General features: G+C 41.9%; 1 protein-coding gene across 1 annotated transcript in view; it reads left to right on the plus strand.

The window, feature by feature from the left end:
* ARHGEF4 (Rho guanine nucleotide exchange factor 4) overlaps positions 1 to 15,310 on the plus strand; it is a 106,470-nt gene that overhangs the window by 58,264 nt on the left and 32,896 nt on the right. The window contains exon 2 of the mRNA XM_019473395.1: positions 2,164 to 2,303. Coding sequence (XP_019328940.1) covers positions 2,164 to 2,303 — 140 coding nt within the window. The remainder of the gene's footprint in view (positions 1 to 2,163; positions 2,304 to 15,310) is intronic.

Consider the following 15,310-nt stretch of genomic DNA (forward strand, 5'->3'; position numbering starts at 1 on the left):
TTTTGTGTTTGAGTTTGTCCAGGAGCTCCTTGTTCATCCATGCAGGCCTCCTGGTGTTTTTGCCTGACTTCCTCTTTGTTGGGATGCATCGCTCCTGCGCTTGAAGGAGGTGATCCTGGAATACTACCCAGCTTTCTTGGGGCCCTCTTCCCCTCAGGGCTTTGTTCAGTGAAGAACTTCTGTATAATGATATGATGTGTCAGAGCAAAGCGCTCCTGAGCTTGAAGGAGGTGATCCTTGAATATTACCCAGCTTTCTTGGGGCCCTCTTCCCCTCAGGGCTTTGTTCAGTGAAGAACTTCTGTATAATGATATGATGTGTCAGAGCAAAGCTATGAGAATGCTTGATTTTTTTGTGAAATGTCACTTGAAGTTGAATGGTTCGGTAGTTACAGACTTCCACAGAAAATTCTGCTTTAATCATAAGCTCATATGCACCTCCATGTCCTGAACTGCCATCGATATTGAGTGGAGTTCCAGGTTTAGACAATGAATGTGTCTTTGCTATGTTCTGTGTATTTACTGAATTCAGAGCATAAACAATCAAGTATTTAGTTCAAAAATAGCTCATACTCCAGTCATTTTGATGTCAAGTTACTGCACTGAACTGATAGCTGCTGCACTGAATTTACACCTCACCATGTTATTAGAAGTAATCAAGTGATGTGGCCTTAACAAAACATCACGTGTAATGAAAGCATTGATGAGGACGATCTTTGCAGGTCTTTCTGTAACCTCTGACAGCACTTTATTTTGTATTACTGGGGAGCTTTGCTTTCAGGTAATAATAAGCTAATGAACCCTGAGGCACTTTTTTTTGGTCCATTGACACAGTTAGGTTCATAAGATGCACTTGCATTATGGAGTGAAATGAGGGCTCAAGAACAGGTTTATGTGTCCCCAGGCTCTGACCGGTGCTTTTCCTATTCAAACCGTACAAGATCAAGCTCAAAGATTTTATTTTACCTGTTCTGCAAAAACTTTGAGTGTGACATCATATGTAACTTGGACAGCCAAGATTGTCAACAGGAGTGCTGATAGCAATATCTGTGTTTTCACTTCATTCAGTTCTACTAGCGTAGCCATGTCAAGTCCTTTGAACTAAAATGACTAGTTATATCAGCTGTTGTTCTCTGCATCATGTTTGTGTTAGCTACTTACTTTATGCATAGAAATCTTTGTGAAGCCCACCTCTTTGTCATGGAAACTGTTGTCCTAGCAGGTGCTAATCCAGATGAATATGGCAGTAAATGTTTTCTTTAATCATTGACATTTTTCACAGATTTTGAGAACAGAAAGTTTATGCTCAGTAGCCTATACAGGTATGGGATGAATGAATGATTGGTCAACATGCCACTAAAGGGTATCTGCTAATACCTTGAGGAGACCATAGGAGAAGGTTTCTGTCTATGAAACAGATGAAGTGCTATTTTCTTCTGTGCAAGGAGTATAAATGCCATATTTTGATTTCTCTCAGGCTTATGCTTATATCTTGAGACTTCAATGCTTATTCTAGCTACAGACCGTTAACTGTCCGTTATCCGTAGCTTATTCGGGGCTGTGCTGAGAAGAATGGCCCTCCTGTGGTAATAATGGATACTTCTGTAGCAAACACCCTTTTAGGCAACAAAAAGAGTTCTCAAATTAAATAAATGTGTGGACAAAGAGGAAGGTGAATGTTTTTCCCAAAGGCTGAGAGTTTCCTTGGTCTGATAGTATTTGGTAAATCATAATCATCAAGGTATGAATTGGCAGGCATGAGCTTGTTACCTAGTCAAGTTTCCTGTCAACACGGCAATGTCATAATGAAATCATGTTTGCATCATCCCTGCCCCGTGCCTTTTTTCAGAGTCTGTTTTCTTATTCTTACTTGATCTTTTCTTTGCAACATGCAGCATTTGTTGAATTTTTTTAAATCATACTTTCCAGTCCAGAAAAAGACATAATCATTTATGGTAACAAAACATGAATGGAGAAAAATTCTCTGAAAAATGGGCATGCACCAGGCTGGAATTGCGTCCTGAAATTGCCTATATAGTTTCCTTGTCTTTTTTTCCTTTATGCTGTGTTATAGTGTCCCTCATCCCAGCCAAGCTTGTATAATTGATGTAGTGCTGCTGAGGATCTTGTGTTCTATACCAATTTGTTCTTTTTATTATTACAGTGATCGCTGATGGGGCACTGGATAAGACAGCTCTAACAGATGATGTGGGAAGTGAGGAGGACCTGTATGAGGACTTCCGGAGCTCCAACCACCGCTATGGCCACCCTGGGGGAGGCGGAGAGCAGCTTGCCATCAATGAGGTATTGTGCTGGTTGGTTTCTGACAGGCAGGATAAGGAAGGATGCTGCTTCTTGTTGTGAACCGTAAGAGAGGTCAACAACCAAACTGATAATGGCAAAGTGGACGGGGCTTCAAATGTCATTTACTGTGGGTACCACTTACAACTGGGTAATAACAGGGTTTGGGCCTTCCATCAGGGTGCTGTCCCTAGGAGTAGAGGACAATGATGTAAGGTAATGCAGAGCCACAGGTCCTGAGCAGGTACTCTCCTCTTAGGTGTTTTTGGATGGGAAGTTTAAAACCACTAACGAGCAGCCTGGTCAGGGCTGGTGTGAGATTTGAAATGTGGTGTGCTGAAGGCATAAAGGAAATGTTGGGGAAAAAAAAACAAAACAAAACTGGTCTGCATACTTCTTTATTGGTAGATGAGAAGGGTGCAAAGTTTAATGTAGGCTTGGTCTTCACTGCTTCTTCCTGTTCCCCAGTAAATTCACTCTAGGGATGTGAAAGACGTGCCTTTTTAGTCAGTGCTTTTAGCTATTTTCTTTTATAGTGCTGACACTGATTAACTTGAGATCAGCAATTTAAAAATGTACGACTTAGTTTAACTGATGCGATGAGCAATGTATTAACAGGATTCAAGATGTTTTTTCTGCAAAAATACAATGGCTTTGTCGAACGCATTAGAACTGCCATCCTGTTACACACAGAATGCTTTTCCGGTGCGGTGAACTAATAAGCTTTTTTATTGGAATAGTGGAGCATGTTCACCATGTGAATGATCTCTTGCACTCTTACACCTTCTTTCTCTCTTCCCTATACTCTGTTACCTTTACATGACCTTCACAAGATGAGAAGGCAAGGATAAAAGATGTATTATATTTTCTTGTGGCTAAGCTATAACTGAAACTATGTTGACTGAGGCTCTGTGCCTGTGTGTTCGATATATGCAGCGATGGTGCTTCTGGCATCTGCAAAAGCTCCAGAAAGCTGCACAGCGAGGATAAGAGTTTTTCTTCAAAAGCAACAGCAGCAAATGCTTTTCTAGCAGTTTTCCTGCTCCTAGTGCTCAGAATCCCTGACTACAGACCTGGGTGCCTGGGGTAAGGAAGACACTTGCTGTATTTTCTTCCCCTATTGCTTACATCCAGGTGTTATCAAACCATGGCCAGAGCTTTTTGATTTAACCTCAGCTGTTTTGGGCTGTTGTCACTGGCAAGCAAACATTAGTAGAAAACTAGAAAATCTTGAGTTGCGTTCTCCCTCATTTACCTGGTGTCCTTGTGAGAGAGTCCCAGGCACCACAGGAGTCAGTCCCACAGTGTGCACTGAGAGTGTGGGAGAAGGATTCTGCCACCCTCCCATTCAGGTGCTTGCCTTGCTAAGTCGTCTTAGTGTGTCTTATCAAACAGAACATCCTCTGGATTTTTGTTTCCCTTTTTTAAAGGAAAAGGCAAAATATTTTACTTTTTTAAAGGAAATCTTTACAACTCTTTAAAATCAGGAAAAAAATTAACTTGGCAGTGGGTCTGTATATCCATCATGCATGTTGTGGTTTTCTCTTTCATCTTTCATTATTATTGAGAACAATTGTTTTTCTTTCTTTTCTTAAGAGTTCATTTTATTAGAGTAAAATTCCATCATTTAACTTCTAATCACAAAAGCAAATGGATGTGTCCAAAGCAGGTGTAATTTGTATAATGTTTGAAGCATATGTGGGGTTTTGTTGGCCAGTTGACTGGAAGAAAAAAGATTATTTTTGGCTTGTTCCCTTGAAGCTTGCCTGTTCAGGGGCCAACAAAACTGTAAGAACAGGCAGTACATTATTTACTTTGTCAACTGGTTCCTACAGGTAATTAATCCATCACTTAGCTTCACTGAACCTTAGCAAAGTGCTTTCCTACACAGTCACTTCCTGGAACAAAAGAGTACGATAAAATACAAAATCTCTGAGGTGAAATACTAAATCCGTGAGGTAGGGATTTTACATGAACAGACATCTTAAGTATTGGAATTGAAATATCTCAAAAAGTTGGCATTTGGTCAGGCTTCTCTTCATCTTCCCTGCTGGACCAAAAGCTGGATATTGATTAGTCTTGAGTATTTTCCATAGGAGTGATGTAGGGTGAAGATATCAATGACCAATCATTTAGTCATATTTTGTAAGTAGGCTTGTCTTTCTTTTGTTTTATTCCAATTGCGTTTTATTGGTCATGGATAAGGAAACTATGGTAACCACGTTATTCTTAGCCTTCTTGGAAGAAGCAGCTTTCAAATAAACAGAGAAGGTTGAAATACATTTTTAAGGCATTTGGCAGACCAAGTTTTGCATTAAAAAACAAAACACCCAACCACTGAGTTTTAGCTCATTCTGGATCAAGAGAAAATGGTTATGAAATAAAAAAGAAACCTTTCATAAAAGTAGAATAATTTATTGGCAAGAAGACTAGAGGGATAAAAGAAAGCTGGGAAGGTTGTATAGAGCCCACCTAAGAAGATCAACATAAGAGTGTGTAAGAGCCAAGAAAAATCAATCAAAAAGTAATAATAAGGGTTTGGGATGAGAAAAGAGGCAGGGGAAGTCATTTTCTTGGGGCATCTGTTTGACATTCTTTCAAATGCATTCTTGATGCTCATGAAAAGAGATTTTTGTGTTTAGATTGTACTTGGAGTTTACTTTGTGTCTGTTCCAAATAAAGACTCTATCCTTGTATTTTTTTGCTTCCACAGTATAATTATGTAAAATGTGGCAAGAGAAAAATCTGTACTGCAAATGCATTATGGTTCTGTCCTTCCAGTGCAGAAATATTATGTAGAGGACAGACATAGCTTCAAACTTCATGAAATGTGTTATGTGTAGACTGAAGTCGAGAACATGAAGGATTAAGCGTATAAAAAGCCTGCCTGCCCAGCTCTTGAGTGATCATGGCGATAATGAGGAAAACTCTACTGCTTATCAAGTAATTGGCCTGGGCGAGTAGGCTTAGGCCTGTTTGCTGCTTGGAAATATCTGACGTGTACAAAGGGTTTGTTCTGTCCTGCTGTGCGAAGGTTCCATATGGCTCTGTGCTTTGGCAGAAATGCTATTGCGGTTCAACATGTGGAGTGTTTAGTCCCTTGCAGCACTAGATGAACAGTACTGTCCCCATCTTGTGAAAGCAAAACACTAAATGTTTGGAAAATAACAGCAAGACTCCCTATTTTTTCCTTATCTCTTATGGCTCTATGTTTGATAAGTTTGGAATTTGGTATGTGAAGTCTTGTTCCTGAGGAAATGCACGACTTACTGGGTTCAGCAGGCCAGGATTTTATCCAAGACGTATTAACATGATTGCCTTATGTCTTAAAGTGACAATATTGTAGTATGTTACAGATGTTTGTGCTAACCAGTGCTTGTTTACAAGATGCAATTAAGCTAATTGGTTCCAACATATATGTTTCTGATTTAACAAAGTGATTCATACAGGAAAATGTTCAGGAAGTGGCACAAACAATACATCTGCCATGTACCGAAGGCAGCAGATATTGTAGCAGTCCTCTTTGTCTTGCTGAGCAGTGTACAACCAAGGCTGTTGAGTCTCTAAAGCATTATTCTTGTGCTAAACTCTTTGATCACTCACTGGGAAGTTGTTCTAGGCTCACCCAGCGTTCCTCCAAGCACAGCCAATTTTAAACAAGATAGACATGTAAACTGTTTCGGGTGGTTTTTTTGTTCCTTTAAAAAAAAAAAACAACAAATACCCCCAAAACAAAACCCAAAACTTATAAAATGTTAATGCAGATGAAATCAGAACAGCATATTTTAATTTTGTTAAACGTGAGTAATATCCTTAATAGCATTTTTCACATTATTTATCTATATCCCAATTAATAGAAATCTCTTGTGTACTATATGAGAACAAATTTCAAAAGACAAAAAAAATTAAAATAGTGCTGCAAAATGTTATCATCCCCTTTTCTTGAAAGAGTACAGAATAGGCTGAAAAAACTATGGTCACAACAAATTTCCAGACTGAAAACAAAATTAGAATTATTGATCATATGGAAGCAATATATAACACTCCTGTGTAATCTGGGAGAGGAGATTCATTACCATTTTTATATCTTAATGTGAGTATATTGCTTTCCCAACTGATAGTAAAGCAAATAGAAACCAGTTAACAAATACCCCCCCCCCCTTTTTTTTCTATTCTAGAGGGCTTAATTCCTGCTTTTGTGTCTCGTGTATTTCTGCAGCCAAGGTTGGCAACCGTGGTCCAGAGCAGCAATTATGATTTATTTGCAGAGTACTGTATAAAGATCAGTGCTGTCAAGGACAAGAAATAATGTTCCCTGATGGACATAAATCTTTACTGGATCCGAGCTTTTGGTCCCAAGTGCTTGTGTAACTTTGCATAGGACTCAGATGTGAATGTTCAGAGTATGGAGTCAGAATTGTAACTTCTTTTACTGCCTGATGGATTTAGTTTCTACAGTTCTCAGGTCTGCAAACTTATAAGTTCATTTCAGAGGGCTTTTTACTATGGATTTAAAGCAAATCAGTATATTCAAATACTCTATAGCAGTTATGTCTCATCAAACATCAGGATTAGGAGCTAAGAGGTCCCGGGGTCGCCAGAGCCATATTTCTGCTTTCTACCATGGGCAGCTGTGGCTACTCTGAGCTGCTTTCTCATGCCCTCATCAGCATTAGGATTTGGTCATCCCCTGCGCAAGGGATCCTCCCCCGTCAGGCTGAAGGTGAAGAGAGGGTGATGGAAGCCAGTGTAGCTCACTCAGCACTGTGTATTATGCTCATGTGAGGAAAGACTATGTTGCAAGTGGATGTTGGGGGTTTTTTGGAAAGGTGGGAGAAATGGGATAAGCTTTCACACTTGCAGTCATGCAGTGAGCCCTTAGCAATTCAAATGCTTGTTCCCACACATACATGTGAGGTGTGGGTAGGTAGCTCCCATACCAGGTATGCTGTGGTCTGTAGCATACACACAGACCACCAGCAGGAATTCAATCCACACATAAGCATTTCTATAAAATATATACTTTTTTGCTAGACCCATGCTTTCTCAAAATAGCCCTATTAATCTGGTACTCATTAGACCCATGCTTTCTCAAAATAGCCCTATTAATCTGGTACTCATTAGGACCAAACAAAAAAGCCCCAGGCTTAGCTTAGTTCTTGGGGCAAGAATAGCACATGGGGGTCTGTCACAGTTTTAACTCCTAAACAAAAATGCTGAGGTGTTGCTGTGGAAGGGGCCCTGCACATGCATAAGGGAATGACTGGGTTATGGGGTCGGTCTCTGAATGGACCTAACTCCTCCTTCCAGGAGCCAAACTGAAGAAGCAGAACAGGAGAGGTAGCCTCCATGTTTCACCTCTTTGTGGGCACGGGTGTCTCCCCACACACATTTCGACATGTTTAAGGAGGGGAAGGTACTGCCCAAAATTTCATCTGTGGCTGTAAAACAGACGTAAATACATTAGTCAAAGGAAATAACTGGAGACAGCATGATGGCTTTGGAGTTCTTACATCAGCCAGCTATTAAATTGTAAAGACTCTAACAGCTTCTGTTAATGCTTGTTAATGATAGCTTGTGAGTATTAGGGGACTCTTAATAATGTCTGTGTCCTGTTGGCATTAAACGTGTTCCCAGTTACTGGGGTGTAGAGAGAGGCTTGGCTCCACAAACAGTTTTCCCCTTGGAGAAAAAATGATCCAACAATGTTTTAACTCCTGAAGTTACTTGTGCCAAATAATCTCAAAGTCTGCCTGTGTTTTATCCAGTGTATCCGTGGGTTCCTAGAACTCTGTCTGATGCTCCCCACTGCTTAAAGAAAACATGGTGTGTCTACTGATGCTAATCACAAGAGGTGGTTGTCTCTTTATGGCAAAGGCTGCAACCAATTTCCAATACTTTGGCATCCTGTTAAAAGAGCTCTTTTAATCCGTACCAGTGGTGTTGTATCCTGTAGAGCTAAGGGTCACATTTGCAGAAGGTCTTGGCTTCCTGCCTGCCACTTCTAGCATGTGAGGGCCATCTACCATGGTGCCACTGAGATCTTCAAATCCTTGCTCTGCTGCATTTTAGTGTGGCAGGCAGGCACTAACCCTCTGAGGTCCTGATGGTCCCTACCTGCTGAGGGCTCTCATATGCACCTAATCACAGGCTTTCTAATCTGCCATCCTTCAACCAGTGTTGCCTGCAGGACCTGATTGTGGAGTGCACACTCTTGATCAGGCCCTGTGCAATGAGAGCCAAGGATAACCTGTGAGCAGGTGAAGATGAGTGATTTCACCATTCATGTGTGAAGTGGGAGCCTTGCTTTCAAACCTGCCCTCTGTCTGATACAGAGAAGGAACTTGCCCCTGTCCTTGATGTATCTCACTAGCTATCCTTGGGACCTCCTTGTTTGTCTTTCAGGGATCCTTGGTTTGGTACCTAACTCTCCACCACTATTTTATGGGAGGAAGAACTGCAGTATTTGCACCCCTTCTAAGATTTGGCTTCAGAAGTGTAGCATAAATTAAACTGCAGTTATTCCTGCTTGAAATGGTAGCCTGATGGTGTGCAAAGACAAGTCTGTTTTGCAGAATCTTGCTGTTACAATTCACTCTGCCAATGTCTTTATTTTAAAAATAGTTTTTGGGATGTCCATGCCCCAGTTCACTAGTTCAAGAAACACCTGTGTTATTGTGCTGTTATCCATCAAAGTGGATATTGGAGTACAAAGATTTGCTGAGAGAAGGGGATAAAGAAGGAATGTCACAGAGTAGGAATGCTGGGTAAAGGTTAATGTAGAGGTTATGCCAGGTTTAAGTGTTTGCATAGAGACAGAGGAGTGAATATATCTGGTTTTATACCATACTTGTGCCCCAGGTTCCTCTCAGCATGATTTTGATATCAGGACATTTCTTGGATTCGTTCTCCTCTCTCCAAATCCTGATTTAGAGCAGCTCCTCTCTGCAAAGTTTTTTCTTTTTTTTCCTAATCCCCAGAAAACATTTGAACCCCATGGTGGAAAAATAAAACCCCTCCTGACTCTTCTGGCCCTTCAGAGAGCACTGTTAATACCTCAAAAGATCTTCCCTGTCAGATTCAGCCCTGTCCTGTGACCAAGGCCCTTTGCCCTACACTCAGCTCAGTAAACTGGGGGCAGAGTTAGCAGCAAGTTCAACCATGTTTTAATGCAGTGAAGGCATTGGCATATTCCTTGCAGTTTTATATTACCGCTCTGATAAAAGCAGCAAAACTGCGGAGCTGTGGAGGGAAGAAAGATCAGCGAGAACAACCAAGCTGCTGAAGTGCCAGTGCTGCTTTTCCTGAGGCTCATGGAAAGGTTCCCCCTCCTTTTGGGGCACTTGGGACCAGCCCTTGCTCAGTGCCCTCGACATGCCCTGGGAGAGCCACTGTTCCAGTGCAGGTCAGTCATACGCCTGCTCCTTGCAGCCAAATGAGGAAATGTTACTTGCATTAACCCCACTACTCCCACACTCGAACACACGTGCGCTCCATAGGCAGGCAAACAGAACGGCCTTTGTCCCTAGCAGTATGGGACTGACTGGCACACCTCCATGCGGCACATTCTTGTCGGGCAGATTTGCATGGAGTTGTGGAGTGTGATCAGGGCCTCAGAGGACAGGAGTAGAGCTGTGCTGCTTTACAGCAGTTGAACATCAAGTCCAGCTTCTTTCTTGAAGTTTTGGATTGAGGGGCAGGTGCGATCTTAGGGAACAGTGACCTAGAAAGGTGTTGATGGGGGTTATTTTTTTCAGTCCTACTTCTAGCTGGTTTTATCTGTAATATTTAGAGAGGATCCTGCTTCTGGCTATTCCACTGACTTGCCACTGGCAAGCCTTCATGTCAGCGGGTTTTGTGAAAAGAAAGCAGGCTGCTTGAGCTATCCAGTATGGACTGAATGTCCTGTTTTTTCATGTTCCTCTGTCCCTAATGGATGCTTTGCTAGTAAAGCAGAGGGGCACCTTGTTCATTTACTGTTGGGGCTATCAATTTCCCATCCTTGCCTTGCTGATCATCTTGACAGCCACTTACCTAGTTTGCTTCTAAGCTGTATATTAGTTCGTTACTAATTTCTTGGTTGATGGGGCAGGCTCTTGGAGAACACCCCATCAAGACTCGTTCTTCAGGGTGTGTTGTTCTTCTGCATTTTTTCCGGCCTGCTGGCTAAAACAGAGGTATCAGGAAAAGGTGGCCATGGAAAGCTGCTTGACCATGTAAAATTTCTGCCCTGCTTTTCTGTTGTGTAGGACAAAAATGTCTAGCCTGTTTCTTATACACAGCTTATGTATGTCTTTTACCCTCTCATAGCTTTTCTCGTTCTCATACTCCACGGAGCTTGTTGTTCTCCCCAGCCCTCCTATGGCTCCTTTAATTGCATCAGAAGACAATGAAGGAGGATCCTCAAATTAACATTATTACATGCCAGCTTGGAAGAACTTTACAGAGATGCTACTTGTAAGCAGTTTTCCTGTTTTCTACATCCATAAGACTAGTATATTCTGTAAGAGGTGAGGAGGCTGAGCAGTCAGAGAAGTGTCATAATACTGCTCTGCAACCAAACGCGTTTTTATACAGATGACAGCTGAAGAACGCTGTACTCGTATTTTATAATGTGTGGGCTCAACAGATTATGCCAGGCAGCCCAAAACTACATGACTTTCTTGAAAACTTCAGTATAGTCAGAAAGAAAGGAGTCTTATGGTCTAGAAACAACCAAAAAATAAAGCTTGCCCCTGTTTCCTCCCCTCTCCAGACACCTCTCTTAAAAACTCTTACAGGGATTATCTTTCGGTGTTTTTTCAGCTCTGTACATTATGCATCTTCCTCTACCCCTGTTAGTCACCATATCCATCTTGTCATTCACCTTGCACTGTTATTCATCCCCTTCTCACCTACTTTATCTATTTTCACTGGCTTCATTGCAGTTTCCTCTGACCTCACCTGCTTCAGGTCCCACAACTCTACCCATGCCTGTTCCATCTCTCCTTTCCCTGACTCTTCTCAGAGTATTTCTCTGCCTGTTTCTCCCTTATTTCTCTGTTCCAGCTCATGTAGTGCCAAAATGAAGACCATTCCTTGTCTTTCTGTGTTATTCATGGCTGTCAAATTTTCAGCTCAAAAACAGGATAGCGGGGGGAAAAAAAAAGCAATAAAATAATTTCTAGGACCTTCTGAACACCTCCTCCCTCGGTCACTAAGGATGTCATTGCCACCCTGTCTGTTCCTCAGCTCTGTAAACAAGAGTGTCATCATCTATTCTGACCCCTTTCTAGCTATTGCATTCAAGCTGTTAATCTTGCCAGATCTCTAAGATGCGGCATTTCCTTTCCTATCCATCTGTCTTACTGTATATCCCGTTCAGCCTGTCTTTATTTCTGAGCATCATTAATACAGCATCCTTTGTTCTGCCTGTGTCCAATCTTGTATTGAAAAGATCCATTTTCCTAGGCTATTGCATGGACTGTGCCAGCCTGTCTTTGCTTCTCTCTGCTTGTTCCTTATTCCACCACACCTATCATAATATGCTTTGTTTTGTTTCCCAGGCCATTCCTGTCTGTATCCCTTGCCTGTAATCTGTCATTCAGTATTGAGAGAGAATTTTCCACCTTCAGTCAAACCCAAATGCATGCCCAGCACTAGCCCAACCCACCCTGGAAATGTGTCATCTTCAGTGTGTGATGCTGGAAGCTCCCTTGCCTCAGCTCACAGAAGTGCGTGGGATGCGTTGTGTCGGTACGTGGCTCACAGCAGCAACACGGTTCCTCTGACACCAGAGCTCTAGGCCACAACAATAATTCCCAGATGCTTCAAACAGGTTAATAGTTATTGTTGCTGTTCTTGAAAATAAAACTTGCTTTAGGAAAACTTGGAAGATTTTCTAGCTTTAGTAGAGTCTGAAAGCAAAAGACTGGTTGCTAAGCAGATTCTGTCTTTTTTTTTTTTCTTTTTTAATTGTTGTTGGGGTGGCCCATCTGAATAGCTGCTTTTCTTGCAGTGTACCAATGTGGCCATGCCTTAATCTATGCACTACACAAAGAAACTGTCAGGCCAATTTTCTTTCCATTGATAATTATCTCATGAATCTTAGTACTCAAGCAGGAGAACAACTTGTAACGTTTTGGCAGTATTACATGAGTAAACTGTCCAGGGAAGTACTGGCTGTAAAAGCTGTGTGGGCTTAAACCATGCAGTACTAGCTAGAGAAACATGCAGTGGGAGTAACTGTGCTCTAGTAACACAGTGTTACACACTGTAAAATTCAGAGCAAATTGTGGGCCTTCAACAGACTGTTTTCCATTTTAGAAATATATGATCATATGCAGTTTAAGAAGCTGTACTTGTTCTGATGTTTTCTGGCCATAGCTTAATAGTGAATGACATACTTTTGGGAGGTGTTCACTGCAGTTGTTACTGAGGGCTAATTCAATGCATAACAGCGTTGATAGTTGCTTAGTTTGGATGCTGGGCAAAGTGTGACAGTGGGATATTTGGGAGTTAAGGAAACTTGGTTTTCATGGATTGATTTGCAGGCAGCAATGCTTGCCCCTCTCACAATTTCTTTCTCAGTCCTTGTTTTCAATTGCTGAACTGAAAACTGAATAGAAATTTGTCCATTCAGCGTTCACTCAGAGCCTGGATTCTTTCTTGAAAGATGCATTTGAAATGGTTTGATCACCCTGGTGTTATTAGGTGGAAGTATTTTTTATCACCCAATTAAAAAAATAAATATTAATAGAAGCTCCTTCCTCAAGAAGCTCTTCAACAGCTCTGTGTTACGAAAAGGGCAGTAATAATTTGGTGATTTCTATGTCAAATAAAGGTTAAAGGGGGAAAAAAACAGTCATATGGATTCAGGTGAAATTTGTTACTTTGGCTGTTGAACTGTTGAAGGTTTCTGCGTGTGCTGAACATGTTCTCTTCCTCTGTAGTTCTGTATACACAGCACCCAAACAGCCAGTGATGCCAACTAGAGGGTCAGGAAAGTGCGTATTTGTGTCTGTGGCTTCATTGGTGTAAAAGAGAGAGGGGAAAGGTGCTGATGGCAGGGCTGGTCCCCCTCTGCACCGCTGCCCTCAGGGACCTCACTCTGGGGCATGTGCTCTTTGCTTTCCCAGTGCACTGGGTATAACTTCACTGCTTGTGTCCTCAGTTATTTATTTGCCTGTTCTTCTGAAGGACCTGTCCTGCTTATTACAGTTATTTTTCAGGTTTATTTATATGTGCCTTTCAGTTCCCAGTTCAGCTGCTACAATATTGAAATGCTCTTTTCGTCTGGCAGACAAGTGAGTTTGTACACTCCTGGCCTCCTAAAACTGACACCTAAAACAGTCTTCAAAAGCTTAGGCCCCATTTGCTGCACGTACGAGCAAGGTGACGAGTAAGAGCTGGACAATAATTAGTATCATTTTGATGAAAAGTAAAGGGGTGTCTTTCTGTCTCTGCTTTATCTAATATTAGACTGGGGTTCTTGAATAATTTACTTTCTGAAGGCTCGGTCACTGACCAACTTCTGTGACTGCAGCATGGCTTTGGGTGCGATCAGGCCTTCGAGGCTGCTCTGCACTCACCACTTGCACCGTTTGAGTGGCAGTGTTATTCCCTTGGTGCAGTCCTGGCTGAGGATGGCTCTTAGAGGAAGGATTGGAAGTAAATTATTACAATTGCAAATTAGATTCCAATGAAGATTGTGCAACACTTACATGAAATATGCTCCCTCAGTGATAGTTATACAAACTAAATCCCACTCTACTGCAAGCCACAAGGTAAAACCTCCAGTTATTTCATCTGTTACCGATGCCACCTACCACAGAAGCATGTCTGATTAGTGAGGAATAAGAATGAGGCTTTATTTCGGTTCTAGAAAAATGCTACATGGTGTTTAGCAGCATGTAGCAGAAGCTGAAAAGCCCCCTCACTGCAAACACTTTGAGTTACCGTGGAAGTAAGTCCCCCATGCACAGACTCTGCGAAGGACTGTGTGAGGGGATTCACTGCACGGGGGTGAAAACAAAAGCCAGGTCACAGCTAGAGTCGCTCTGCAGTTTTTGTCCCTGTCAAGACCAGTTTCTACTCATGCTTGCTTATTCACTGTGGGGTCAGAAGGGTGACTGCCACTTAACATTAATTGTGTAATGCTCCAAGATGTACACAAGGTAAACATGTTACATGTACCCAGACAATGTAGTGCAGGAGGGCACTTAAATCTGCACATCAGAGAAGCAAAGGAACATAGCTGTGGCTTAGGATGTTTCTTAGACACAGCTCCAACAAAGTTAAGGGAAAATGTGCCCTCTGTTACAAATTTGCATCTTTTTTTCCTGCACTTTCATCTCGGTATCAGTTTTCCCCCAACTTCTCCTTCCAGGTGGTCTCAGAGCAGTGTCCAAGAAGCAAACTACTTTCCCCTTTAAGGTGTCTTTATAGATATTCAGTCAAACTTTCTATGCTTTCACCTTGAAATGCTTGAGCATGTTCATGAGTGGCAAAGGTTTCAGGAGGTTACTGGAGAAATACATCACCCTGGATTTTAGAAATTGCCTGGTATCCTGTGGCACCAACAGTATACCTCTGCCAGCTTGACTCACCAGTGTGCATCTTGGTGGGTCACTGGAGCGTATCTATTTCTTTTCAGTGTAATTAAGTGACTAGAGAAGATCGTAGTTGCTGTGCAGGTTTCAAAGAAGCATGTGCAATCATGCTTCCCATTCACCATAAACAGCTTCTTCTGAAGATCCACATCCCTCCCAAATACTGCTCGGTGGCTGTCCTGGTTTCAGCTGGGATAGAGTAAATTTTCTTCCTAGTAGCTGGTACAGTGCTGTGTTTTGGATTTAGCATGAGAATAATGTGATAACACACCGATGTTTTAGTTGTTGCTAAGCGGTGTTTATACTAACTCAAGGACTCTTCAGCTTCCCATACTCTGCCAACAAGGAGGTGCACAAGAAGCTGGGAGGGGGCACAGCCAGGACAGCTGACCCAAACTGGCCAAAGGGATATTCCACACC

This window comes from Aptenodytes forsteri, unplaced genomic scaffold (assembly GCF_000699145.1).
Source record: "Aptenodytes forsteri isolate BGI_AS27 unplaced genomic scaffold, ASM69914v1 Scaffold278, whole genome shotgun sequence".
Classification (NCBI taxonomy): Eukaryota; Metazoa; Chordata; class Aves; order Sphenisciformes; family Spheniscidae; genus Aptenodytes; species Aptenodytes forsteri.